We start from the raw sequence: 13,470 nt of genomic DNA, 5'->3' as shown, positions 1-13,470 counted from the left end.
TGAAAGATGTTACACATCCATTGAAATAGACTTATTAGTTATTAAGTAATATCAATTAATGTATGTATTACCAAATAATATGTCCAGGTATGTAACATCTAAAATAGGTAAAACAGATTTAAGAAAACAATTATATTTTGTGAAACGTACAGCGTTGATACCATCATTTAATGCTAGCATCTCCTTTGTTGCGTTACTTTTTCTCTTACATTCCTACCGCGTCTCTGGTCTGTACTATTGTTTGACTGTTGAAGTTTAGACTCTTGAACGGGTTCAGTTCCACAAATTTCGACTACAATTCCTTGCCAAGTGTGTGCCTAATTGAGAATAAATGACCTGTTTACACATCGTGTACAGTTATGATAAAAAATAGAATTATTTTTGTGAGGCTTTCCGGCTAAATAATAATATTTTTCAAACAATTATTGGAATTAAATCCATAAACTTAAGTAGAAACTATTAAAAAACTGCTGTCCATCTTAATGGATATTTCTTAGAGATCTGTTGTTATTTCTAAACGCTCGAACGATAAAGTAATAAACAAAGAAGTAAGAGATAACAACAACATACCGAAAAACGTCATCCAAACTATTGAAAATGTTAGATTATGGCGACAGAAAAAGGGAAAGAGGACATCAAATTCAGTTGGAGAGCTTTCATCAGGACTGAAGTAAACAAGCGCTTCATTAAGACGTAAATTATAAAATTTACAGAGACTTAGTCTCTGTTCTAAGGGAATCATCCTCATAGTTAGGGGATGAAGAAGAAAAAGATGATTTTTGGTTTTTATAACGTCACTATTTGTAAAGTAAAGTAATCGCCTATTTTTTCAGGCGGGGCTTAACGTCCAACTACCAATTAGGTGTCGTGGACGGAGGCGACTAGCAAACATACTTTACTGTAAATTTCTTTTATTAACCATTAAATAAAATGCAAGGCCTAAAGACTGGGAATCGAACCCAGTACCACAATGCATGTTAGCTTTGCAGGTCTCGCCTCTAACCGCTCGGCTACCGTGGCGCCTAACGTCACTATTAAGAATTCATCAGAACTAAATTCACATTTCAGAACTAAATTATTGTACTGTAGGGCTATTAAAGTTTAGATATCAGATTTTAAGAGTTAGCTTTAGATTTCGACCATTATCTGTGAAAAGTATAAAAATAAATAAACTTAATAAATAAAAATCTATGAGAATGGTGACATTAACGTATAAATATCAAGATAATGATCATCAGAGTCAAGAACTCGTGAACCATTCTTATTATTAAAATATTTTTAAAATTAAACTAATTGTCTTGAAATATCCTTGAAAATTATTTTACTCTAGTCTACCTTGTATAAATAAAAGTGTGAAAATGTGTACTTATTATACAGTGATGGAAATAATGACAATCATGTTTAATTAATATTCTTCTTATAGTGTGAGAAAGAATCATTGTATTTCATTCTTACTAATATTCTCTAAAATTTGTATTTTCAAGTCTTATTAGAGAAGAATAAAAAACTGAATGGTTAACGTACTGGATTATCCCAGGTTCGAATCCTGTTGCTGTTGATGGGTACTTGTCTGTAACGGGAATTCTATCCGGGTGACTAACAGAGTATGGAAAAAGAGCTCCGAGCGCTAGTGATCTCAGATGATAAACAAATAAATAACCTCAGATAGATGATAATGGGCCTTAAATTTATTTAAGAAAGAAAGAAATCATATTATTTGATATATGATTTTATTATTTAAATTTTTCTATCTGGGATTATACAAGCGTTCCAATAACTATAATCTTCACTGAATACAGTATAGAATCTCTTGTCTGTTCATGTTCAGTTTTATGTTTCCGCTAGAATGATTCAAAAAGATCATAACGTACCATTCATCAAGTACTTAACATCATCTCGTTTCTTTCAGTCTCACCTCTTTGGCCATCCTAATCCATTAAATAGCTGTCATTCTTACTCTCCCAACTATCCTTTTCGACTTCTGAAGTGGCCATGTGATTTCATCGGCGATGGAGATCAGTAAATAAATATTACTTTTTGGTGAGTCACCATTCAGTTATGACTCCTACTTTTTTTCAGTATTTTTACTAGATGATGAACATTGTTGTTCCGCACTTGTAGGTAAAAAAAAAAAAAAATCAGTCAACACCTAGTTACAGTATTTTCTCGTTACCTACAACAGCATCAGTCACCGGAAGTAAGCTATAAGAAGTTCCTAGTGGAAAGTAAATGCCTACAGAAACGCAATACAACATGGGATTAGAGGAACTACTCTTGTTGTAGCGCTTCTAATCGATTAGTCACTAACTGTCCATATGTTCTAATAGGTCACATGGCCTGTCGCCTTCTGGAAAATTCAGCAAGATAAGGTTAAAATACATCTAGTTAGTGTTACGTGACAATGCGTTGGAGTTACTAGAATCACATGCTGTGTACATCTGATAAATCAATAATTGTTCACATAATTATAGATCGGACTAGTGGAAATATCATAAGAAACGTTCTGTATTGAAGATTTGGGTTTGCAGAAATCAGTAGGTATAATAGAAATTGAAGCTTACTTGAACAGATCAATCCATTATTACTGACAGTTTTAACAGTTGTACCAAAATTTAGTATTCAAAAGGCTGATAAAAATGTATGCCCAGTGAATAGTGGCAAGTTCTCTTTGAATGTTTAGATTTCTTCTTCGAAATGTAGTAAATGATACGGATGATGCAAACTTCTTTATGAGATCTATTTAAAATGGGCCGAAAGCGTACGCCTAATTTCTATCGTCCGGTAGTCAGAATGTACAGGTTGATGCACTGCTGATCTTTTAAATGACGCAGGGGGCACCTCTAAAAGGTGATCATTTTAACTCAAGAGAAAAATAGCCAAATGTCAGTCTTCATTCCATTTTTGTGCCTGATCTTATGAAAGGCAATATGATAAAAGCCAATAAAAACTCTTTATCACAGTCATCTTTAGGCTGCAGACATAAGGTATCATCAAAAAGTAGAAGGAAGACAAGGAGAGACCGTATCCATTTCTTATAAGAAAGCTTAACTATCATAAAACAAGTCAAAGGTGAGTTCCAAGATTATAGATCACAAATAAAGTAGCTTCTAAAGAACTAAATTTTAGAAATACCTTAATTTAATTGGTTCAACTTTGTACACATTGTACCGAATTTTGCTGGATTATTCATGTTGAAAAAAGTTATTTAAAATCAATTCTAAAAACATTCTGAAATTGCAATAAGCATTATTAACCAAAAGAAAATGGAAGTAAACGTTATACTTGATTTGTTATCCGTTATTTTAAATTAATGAAACTACTATGATCATGTACTCTAGGCCCTAGGCTACATTTTCACTTTTTCATTTTAATGTTTATAAAGGTTAAAGTGTTCTACTTTGTACACTTTCCCAGACGTGACAGGTTCGGACACGACATTACAAACTATTCTAGTTGTCTATTTACTTTCTTCTTTTTGATGCATATTAATTTAGCTTTAATTTTCATTCTGGTAGCATTTGTTTTCAGTGTGAGTTTAGACTGAATTTGACGACTGTAATTACAACTGTTCTCCATTGAATTTAATAAATAATTACTATGAATCACGATGGCTCTTCACCTCGCTCAGAACATCAGTGTTCAGACATTCTCTGGAAGAACCCACATTCCTTTCCCATTATTTAGGCATTTTTTATGAAAGTTTAATTCCTTCTTGTTGGAAAAGTCATGGAATTGAGTTAGAATTTATTATTTTTACATATTTTCTTTCTTTCTTGTAGTAATTTCATTTTAATGACAAACGCTCGATCAGCGAAAATGTTTAAAATACTTCCGCACCATATTGTTCTTTTCTGCTCAGTTCATTCTCTTATAAAAGATATAAATACTATTATTTTAATTTTATTTCTGTTTTTATAAGAGGAATCTACTAAAATAAACGCTACCAGCTGTTATTTTTATATCGAAAAATCACTAAAAAAAAAATACTAAATTACTTGAACACTCTACGAGAAAGCATTTTCCTCACTAATTTACATAATCATTAAAAAATTGGTAAGTGATGCTGTAATGTTACTTCCTTAATCATTTTTGCCCCGAACTACTACATTAACTCAACTACATTTATATTATGTTTAGGTGAATGTGTTTAAACTCAATTACGATCATTCCTGTGTTCCCTGTAAATCCATTCATCGTAAACGCTCATAATTTCTGGTGGACAAAGATGGGCACTGATTGAAATTACAATTTAATCATAAATTTAAATGATTTTGTTTTTATGTATTAAACATATAATCGGCGAAATTAATCGCACTTTTGCAAAGATATAGAGGGTTAAATATAGGGTGTTTTCACATTCATCCAAATTTAAACCTTTATATCTCTCTTTCTACAGTTGAGAATTCCATGAATTCTGTACCAAATTGTATAGAAAATAAATCTCTATCACTGGTATAAATTGCAATGTTTTAGTCGTAATAGTTGACGAGATATAGAAGGTTAAATTTTGGAGGTTTGCAAATACGTCAAATTTGAAACCTTTATATCTCCTTTTCTACAGTTGAGAATTCAATGAATTCAGTACCAAATTATAGAGAAAAGAAACCTCTATATCTGGTATAAATAGCATTGTTTTAGTGATAATAGTTAACGAGATATAGTAGGTTAAATTTTGGAGGTTTGCAAATGCGTCAAATTTGAAACCTTTATATCTCTCTTTCTACAGTTGAGAATTCAATGAAATTAGTACCAAATTGTATAGAAAAGAAATCTCTATAACTGGTATAAATGGCAATGTTTTAATCATAAAAGTTAACGAGATATAGAAGGTTAAATTTTTTAGGTTTGCAAATACGTAAAAGTTGAAACCTTTATCTCTTATTCTACAGTTGAGAATTTAATGAATCACTGTTACTTGAAATGGATTACCTTTGAGAACTTTAACTATAACTTGCCAAATATTTTTAATTATCTATAACAAGAATCATCACTTCTTATACGTCTATTCAATTTTTCCGGGGCGATCCCTTCGTCCAGCAACATCGACTCTGGCGTGCATCTTGTTTTTCTCTCTACTTATCTAATCCAAAAACTCCTTTTCTTGAATCGTTATAGTTTTTATTTTTTCATATATAAAACAATGTCCAGTCTTCATTTTCGGAACTGTAAAGCATATTAATGTGCATTGCACCAGCGCCTTAATTATTAAGGTGCCTGCAAGAGACCTGTTCTAGATTATGCATATTGTATAATCAGCTTTCTATCAGTGGCCACTTTAATTTTGAAACCAGTAATTCAATAAAATTACTAGCTGGTATCTCAGATTCTATTGAAAATCAAAATGAAGGTATTTTTATTTGAAAGGAAACAAAAATTGTATCACAATTGATTTATCTTGAAGCTTAAAGCGAATTAATTACGCCATAAAACAGAGAGCACATGAATAAAAATTGATATTTTTGCGTGTAAATAATAATATAAAAATGCTCAATTATTTAACTTGCTGTCTTCTTATCATTTGTATAAGATAGTTCTGTTCTTAATCGATGTAAATATTTATTTATTCTAAGATTATTAAATAATATTGAAAAGTGAAAGTTTGAATTCAAATATACAAACAATGAGATGGTCAGAGGTGGAGTAAAGGTGTTTGTAAAACTTTTTTTTTCTCTATTTATAGATTGTGTTTGTATAAACTGTATCGGTTTATACTTCTTATTGCTTGAAAATTACCTTTACTTTCCAAATCAATTTTCAATATACTATTACTAACTGTAATTCCTGAGTTTATCTCGTCAACCACAAAACAAAGTAAAAGCAATTTTTTATTCATTTTTATTTTTTAAATTAAAGCGCGCGAACGCTGAACATTGAAAGCTATTAGGGAGCGATTTCAATGCACTGAGCACTGAGGGTATCCGGGCAGTAAGCTGCGATAGGTTTCTATTAAAGGAAAATGTAAGGGTAGTTTGCTGGACTCGAACCGCATCCTATAAGTTCAGTGTACTAAAACTGGACTTTAACCCTTTTTTTTAACATAAATTTTTATTAAATTTACAAGAATTTTCAATGATCAATTAAGAATGTTTAATTCGAAGAATTTATCGCCAATTCTATTTTTCCTGTTTCGTCACTACTTCCTTTATTCTTACTACTTACAATAATAATTCCTGTAAACATTGATAGGTTTTCAACAAAAACAAAAAGGTTTTATTTGAATTTATTTTAATTACAGATGGGCTGTCTCCACAGTGATGACCAGGCAAAATTTTATCCCTGCAAGTAATCCTGAAAATCCAATGATTTTAGCTCTAATTCCTTATTGGGATATGGGGAATCATGCGAATGCTAAGGTAATTATTATTTTATTTTTTTTATCACAGCACTTACTTTTATATTTCTTGCGGTTGGTCAGTCAAACACAGCCAAAGCAGGCTCTAGGACTGCTGACTGACTGCATCGGGTTACCTCGCATGCTCTTTTGCTAGAGTGGCTGATTAAGACTGCTTGAGAGGTCAACTTTAATTACTTGAACACTGTGTATACTTTTTTCATTGATTAACAACTACCTAAGCCAAATTGACTTTAAAGCTCTACTCTTATTCCTGTTCAAGTTAAATGCTCATTCGGTTATCTGCGAAAGTCTTCTAACAAGTGGCGCTGCCTGGACTGGGGGGCACTACCACTGTAGTGCTCTTCCCTTCTTCGTTAGTATTAATCTACTAAAAGATCTGGAATAATTGTACAATTTTCTATGATTTCATAAAAATTCTGAAACGCACAGTAAATCGTAACGGCTTCCTCTAATCTTTAGCTTTGAAATGCTTTACTTTTTAATAAATATCAGACAAGCAACTAAGAAACAATTAAGTCTCAATCCCAACATGCATTAGAATTTTGTTTTTTGTTTTTTATGTAGTTAGACTTAATTTCTTCCTTTGAAATCTTCCTCCTTAAATGACTGTTATCAATTAAATAAATTTTAATTTAATAATGTATTAATTTTTCAGTTGACAACCGACTACAATGTAGAAATTGATCAGAGTGAATACTATTCTTGTGGAGAATTCAAAGCTGGTACACAAGTATTTATGTCATACGGCAATCGACCAAATTCTGATCTGTTCTTACACAACGGTTTTGTACATGTAGATAATATATCAGATGGTGTTAAATTGCGATTAGGTGTTTCAAAATCAGATCCATTAGTTTCATTAAAAACGAGTTTATTACAAAAATTATCTATACCTATTTCAGCAGAATTTCTGCTTCCTTCCAGCCATTATATGCCACATGGGAAATTTATTGCTTTTTTGAGAATATTTAATATGGATAAAGGTAAGTTTATTTTATTTTCATTTTTTAATTTAATGTACTTTGTTGTAAAAGTAATTTAAGCTTTTTTTCAGAAAATTTAGAAACTTTAATGAATAGCGAAAATTTGGACGATTTAATGAATACAGATGTGGATTTTCAGCCAGCCGATCCAAAAACATGGTTATTTCTCTCAAATAGAATTAAACTCCTTCTTGCTGCTTATCCAACGTCTCGAGAGGTAACTGCTGCCATTTCTTAGCACTTCTTATTATATTAAAATTATAAATACAACAGCTTGATGACTCATTTTACTTCGAATCATTGAACCTTTAAAATAAAAAAAAAAGGAAAAGTACTTCAAAGAAAATGACCGAGGATCACCAACTTTAATATAGGAAAAACTTAAAGAAGTTCCTTTTATTATTTCTATTATTTACACACTTATTTTAGCAGGTAAATGTGAAAAAACCCAAAGTTTTACCTCCTAGACAAGTTTCGGCCTCAAAATGTCCATTCACAGGAATTTCTTCAAATGCAAGAAATATTCATTTTGAAAGTATAAGTTGATCTAGTACAAAGTAGATTGAAAATAGTATAAAATTTGCCGAATAATATGTTAATTTGTTGACCTCATTTCGCAACATTCAATGTTTGTTAAATTGACTGATTCCTCACCACTAGTGAGAAAAGAACATGTATAACAAAATCGTTTAAACTTTCGGAAAGGATTTATTTTTTTACCTATCCATGGTGCTTCTCTTTTCAGTATTGTTTACACAAATCATGGATTATTTTCCAGAAGTTGTTTACTTTGCAGGAAGATGAAAATTTATTGAAAACCAAACTGGAACCATGTCGTCATCTTGCTTTACTTCAAAGGGTAACAGAAAAGAGGATACTTATCAATTATTTAAACAACATGGAGAAGGCTCGTTGCATCTCACTTGAAAACAGTCTAATTAAGTAGAGAGAAGTAGAGCTCTCAAAGGTAAACCCTTCCTATTTTTTTGTTGTGAAAAGTGCTAACGTGCTTCTTTATTTGTTGTATCATTTATCTGTTTTCTCTTAAACGTATCCATGTTGAAACTATAGAGCCAAATTTCAAATTAAAGAATAAACAGATATTTGTAAAATTTAGCTCTAGAATAAGCATCGCAACTTCGAAGAAGGTCTTTGTTTGTTTTAGGTCTATAATTAACTTTTTTCTTGTTAAAAACATCTATTGTTTAAAGAAATTAAAAAAATGTTATTAATACTCCAATTATATTTAAAAATAAAAGTTTTTCTTCCCGCGCTTTAAGAAATTGGAGGCAAACAAATTTTTATAACAATTAAATTTGAAAAATTTAGTTTATTTTAAAAAAAGGTTGGCTGATTCAAAAGTCTTCAGTTTTCATGTAAAATTAATGTTTGAATTATGTTAAGTGTTTTATTCACTTTGACTGACTCTTACTGCTATAAATGGAAGAATTGGGATAAATAAGTGTCGAAATTGAATTTGATAATTCATACTAATGTTGTATTTGACAATAATTGAAGAGAGTAATTTAAATACTGGGGTGTCAAAATTCAATATCAATATTAAAAGTGTCTTACGTGCCAATAACCAATTAATTGTCCCCTTTTCTAGCCAAAAAATTGTTTCAATGTTAGTGCTCTAAGGCTAACAACGCTTTTCATGAATTACGGTCAATAGGCCCAGATAGGATGACATCATCCAAAGGTATTAGTGCCTAAGCATTCTCAGAGTACTGCCAACTGCTTCCGTGGAGTGTTCTCTCTTACAAACAAAACTGTTTATTTTATTAGAAAATTGGCTTTAGAGGCTCCTAGGAAGAGAAAATCTTAGTTAAAAATCAACTGGGATTCTGTTTCTACAACAGCAAAATGAACTATCGTAGAAAGCAGTTTCTAACACATAATAACGTCCAGTAGATTGCGAACTGTATCTCCGAAAGCTCGGACATTTTAAAATAAATAAAAATAAAAAACTGAATTTAATTATCATTTCAAACCCATACAATTAATTAGAAGACAAATCCAACCAAACCCTACATCATTACGCCTTCTTGAATAAATTAGATGCTGTAAATATTTAATTTAATATCGCATTACTGTACCGCAAGTACTGAAATAATTGATGAAATAGATTCTGGGCTTATTATTAAAGTTTTCTTTGCTGTATTTTTAAGAAATAATAAGCTGAATGTTCCATAATTTCCATGTCTGCTTTAGTCCACGGACAGTGGGTACTGAAGTGCTTATCTGGTAGTTTAGTATCATTATTTGACATATTGTATAGTTGTATTTTAGTTTGTCCAACTCTTTGCCAAGAGTAGGCCAGTAGAAAGAGTCAGTTATTTATTTATTTGTACCGTTTAGTATACCCTGTTGACCTTCATGAGCAACTTGTAGGATTATATTGAAGTTTCATTGTGAGTGAGACTTCATATATCTTTAGCCACCCTTCCTTGATTTTGCTTTTAAAAAAAAAATAAATTTTATTCGTAAGTTATTTAAATATATCTCTCTACATAAGCGATGCTTATAACTCATGAATTGCTTATTCATCTTAATTCTGCATATTCCTAAGATCATTGCTAATAATTTGATGGCAAAGCGCCCACATATTGAGCAGTCATGAAAATTGAATTTTAAATGAGATTCTGGGAAATTACGTTTCCGTCAAAAGTCTGTCCGTTGTGTGAATAATAATAATAATAACAATTGTAGTGATGCTAAAAAATAACGCGTAAAAATTCGAATTTGGAAGAGAGACCTGAGAATTGTAATCAGAGAAAGTGGTGAGTGACCATATTTTTATGGTAAATTGACTAAACCTGACAGTTCTCCTCATAATTACTATTTCTTGCATACTATTTAAAAATTAGAATTTAGCCTACTTGCAAATTAAATGTAGAATTGCAGTAAGAGAAAGTTAATTATTCTGCTGTAGAATTGCCTCTAATAGTTCTTTTAATTGCAAAGAAAAAGAAGTTTCAACTTTTTTGCACAACTCAAAATTTTAAATTAATTCAATTTTTATAGAAATTAATTTATTCAAAATATTCCGGTAATACATTTTTTTAAATTGCACAATGTCATAGCACTTCATAATTCATTTAATCATGTAAAAGAGCACACTAATAATTGTTTAAAAGAAAAATAAATAAAATTTTAGTATTATAGGAAAATCACTTGTTCATAAATTAGGAAATATTCTTCCAAATCTTTGTTGTCAATTCAGAAATTACGAAAAAAAAGTAAGAACAAACTTTATATATATTTATTTACTGGTAGGAATGTCGTGTTCTTAACCTAGCAAATAATTGTGGGATGTTTTTTGTTTTTAGGTAGTAAATACTTCTATGAAAATATTCTTTAAAAGAGTCGTAAATGTGAATTAATACTGAGCCAAAAATTAATTAACTCAATTAATTCTAATAAAAAAAATATATATAATTGTATTCATGTTTTGCACATCAGTAAGGTGATTATATTCTCAGTTTCAAAATGGGCCAAAATATAATTATTATAAATATTGTTATACTTGAAAATGTAGTTAGGTCTTCAGTGCTGTATTATATCTCTGTTTTTTTCTGTCTTATTTTCGTATGTTTATTGTATCGCTTATCCTGGTTTCAGACTTTCATCCATTATTAGAGGTACGTTAATCAGTTGGGTACAGAGATTTCCGCATTACTTACATTACCGTCTCACACTTCACTTACAGACTCAGATAGCATAGAGAAAATCAATGCTTATTATTCATCTTAATTAGCAGCTATTCTGATTTTGTGTTTATAGTGATACTTCCAACGCAATACACGAATGTTATGCGGGTTATCTATTATTAAATCTGTGTAGTAGAGTTACAATATTCGCTATTTGGAACTAATTGGAATCGAAGTTCGTTCCGATTATCAGACGAATGGTGTCATTAAATCACAATTAATGGTTTTAATATCTAAATCTAAAATAATACAAAATGTATAAGTTTACAACAAGATCTTAAAAAACTTGAATGAATAATTTTCTTCTAAAACTATATTTAAATTAATTGAATATAAGGTAACAGGTCAACAAATTTACCAAATTATAATCAGAAATTTAGTCGAAATGAGTGAAAAGTAGAAATTGAGAAAAGAATCATCTTATTGGTTAAATATTTTCACCTTCTTGTTACTTTCTAGTCTAATTATTATTGTACCTTAATTTATTTATAAAAATGTATTTTTAGAGGGAATGTTTCTTAAACTATTATTTATTTTTGTATAAAATATATTTCTAAATTAAATGAATGTTTTATTTTTGTAAATATTTGTTATCGTTAAACTTTAAAAAAATTAATATTCATAAATTTTTTTTGGTAATTTTTGTAAAATAAAAAGTTTCAGAGTATAGAATAAGGAAGAGTCAAAATTTTATTTTATTATTAGATTTTTTATACACATACTTCTCTTTACGCTTTTCAAAAAGAATATTTTTAATCTAAACTTTTCTATACTTCAAAAGCTCACTAATTAGTGAATCTAATTGCCTTAGAGAACGCAATAATATATAAACACAAAAAAGTATTAGATAAGTGTGGCAAAAATTATTTTAAATAAATAGAAAAGAAGTATTTTTCAAATCTTTTTTATACTATTCTCAATAAGTCTAGCATAGTCCTGTTTTTTTAAGGAAAGCCTTTCAAGAGACTGCATTTGGTGAAGGATTGTAAACATTGTAGTGCCTATTATTGGCTTAAAGTATTCTTATTAATTTTTATTATTACTCATTTTAGTCAGAATTATAAATAATTATTTCACACATTTCATATTGCTCAGGAACAGAGCCTACTCATAAGCCCCAATCTTCAAGTGATCATTACATTCAAGGAATTAGATTCTAATTTACTTGGACAATTTAAGTAATATCTTGCAACATAAATTTATAACTTATTCAATTTCTTTAACTAATAATTTATTATCTAATGAGTTAATATCTGTTTTCCACATTAAAGAGATTAAATATTCGATAAAAGAGCAGTTGGGCCACTTTCTATTGTGCCACAATAGATCTTTTGAGCTGCGCCGACTCCAGCTTGTCAACCCGCGCGGCATCTATTCTGTTAGATTGCTTTTAATTGCACACCGCCATTATATCATTACGTTCCTTCTAAGTTCTAATGGTGTTTATAATATATTTTTTTATCTTCTGCAATGTAGTTCTTTTTTCAAATGTGACATTTATTTCCAGATGAATTGCCTGGAAGCAACAATCACATATTTTTCACTTCATGTAAATGTTTGTGTTAAATGTATAAAATAAGTAAATAAGTTAAGGAATTACATGGTACTGAATCGTGAAAATAAATCGAAAAGTTATTATTTTCTGTTATAATTTGAAATTCGTATTTAATGATATCTAGAACTCGAATTGGCCACATTTAAAATAAGATTGTTCTAAATAAGAATTTTTTTTCACCTCAATGCATTGTCTTTTTAAGAATATTTTTTTAATAACCTTCACCAGTTATAATCCTGGATCAATTAATAATGTTCACGTGTCATATCTATCAGAAAAGTACTTCATTTTGAGGTAGTTATGTTGCAAATAAAATTTAAAATACAAATAAAAAATGAATAACCATAGAATATCATGATAAAAATTTAGAATTACCTATTATTACTTATCTTGCACTATTAACTTAATACTCTGCTTTTTCATAAACTATGGATATTATAAATCTTTGTATACAAGGTTTTATACAAATTTAAATCTGTCCAAAAATTTTGGATTTCTTAGTTTTTTATTTTATTTTTTTACAAAACATTTTATGAATTTTAACAAGAAGTCATTTCAGTTAATTTCATATCATCATTCTGTTCAGTATCATTCTATTCTCTGTTTAAAATGTGAAAAGACTTAAGCTTTTAGTTTATTACTGATTATTTTTTTTTTTTTAATATGAAGTGTTAGTTTTATTCTTATTTTTTCCTTTGTCATAAAGAATTAATGGAAAAACAATAAATTTGCATTTTTGTATTGCTTATGTTTTGTCAAATATATCTTATTAATCAATAAAATTGTTTCAATTTACGATACATTTTCTAAGCACATTTAATTGTTTCTGTTTAATCAGAACTATTACTCTTTAATTTGATAATT

At 29.5% G+C, this 13,470-nt stretch overlaps 1 protein-coding gene across 2 annotated transcripts in view; it reads left to right on the top strand.

Annotated features, from left to right (window-relative positions):
* Positions 1-13,406, top strand: part of Setd3 (SET domain containing 3) — a 45,359-nt gene extending 31,953 nt beyond the window's left edge. The window contains exons 7-11 of one of the 2 annotated variants that reach the window (XM_074124923.1): positions 6,236-6,353; positions 7,011-7,338; positions 7,410-7,555; positions 8,135-8,305; positions 10,963-13,406. In XM_074124923.1, coding sequence (XP_073981024.1) covers positions 6,236-6,353; positions 7,011-7,338; positions 7,410-7,555; positions 8,135-8,284 — 742 coding nt within the window. In that variant the 3' untranslated portion in view covers positions 8,285-8,305; positions 10,963-13,406. Of the gene's footprint in view, positions 1-6,235; positions 6,354-7,010; positions 7,339-7,409; positions 7,556-8,134; positions 8,306-10,670 lie in introns of both variants that reach the window. The other variant, XM_074124922.1, reaches the window with a different exon arrangement.
* The last annotated feature ends 64 nt before the right edge of the window (positions 13,407-13,470 follow it).

Source organism: Rhodnius prolixus, unplaced genomic scaffold (genome assembly GCF_049639745.1).
Source record: "Rhodnius prolixus isolate KJV_2025 unplaced genomic scaffold, Rpr scaffold_3, whole genome shotgun sequence".
In the NCBI taxonomy this organism is placed as follows: Eukaryota; Metazoa; Arthropoda; class Insecta; order Hemiptera; family Reduviidae; genus Rhodnius; species Rhodnius prolixus.
This window is presented reverse-complemented; position numbering and strand designations above follow the sequence as displayed.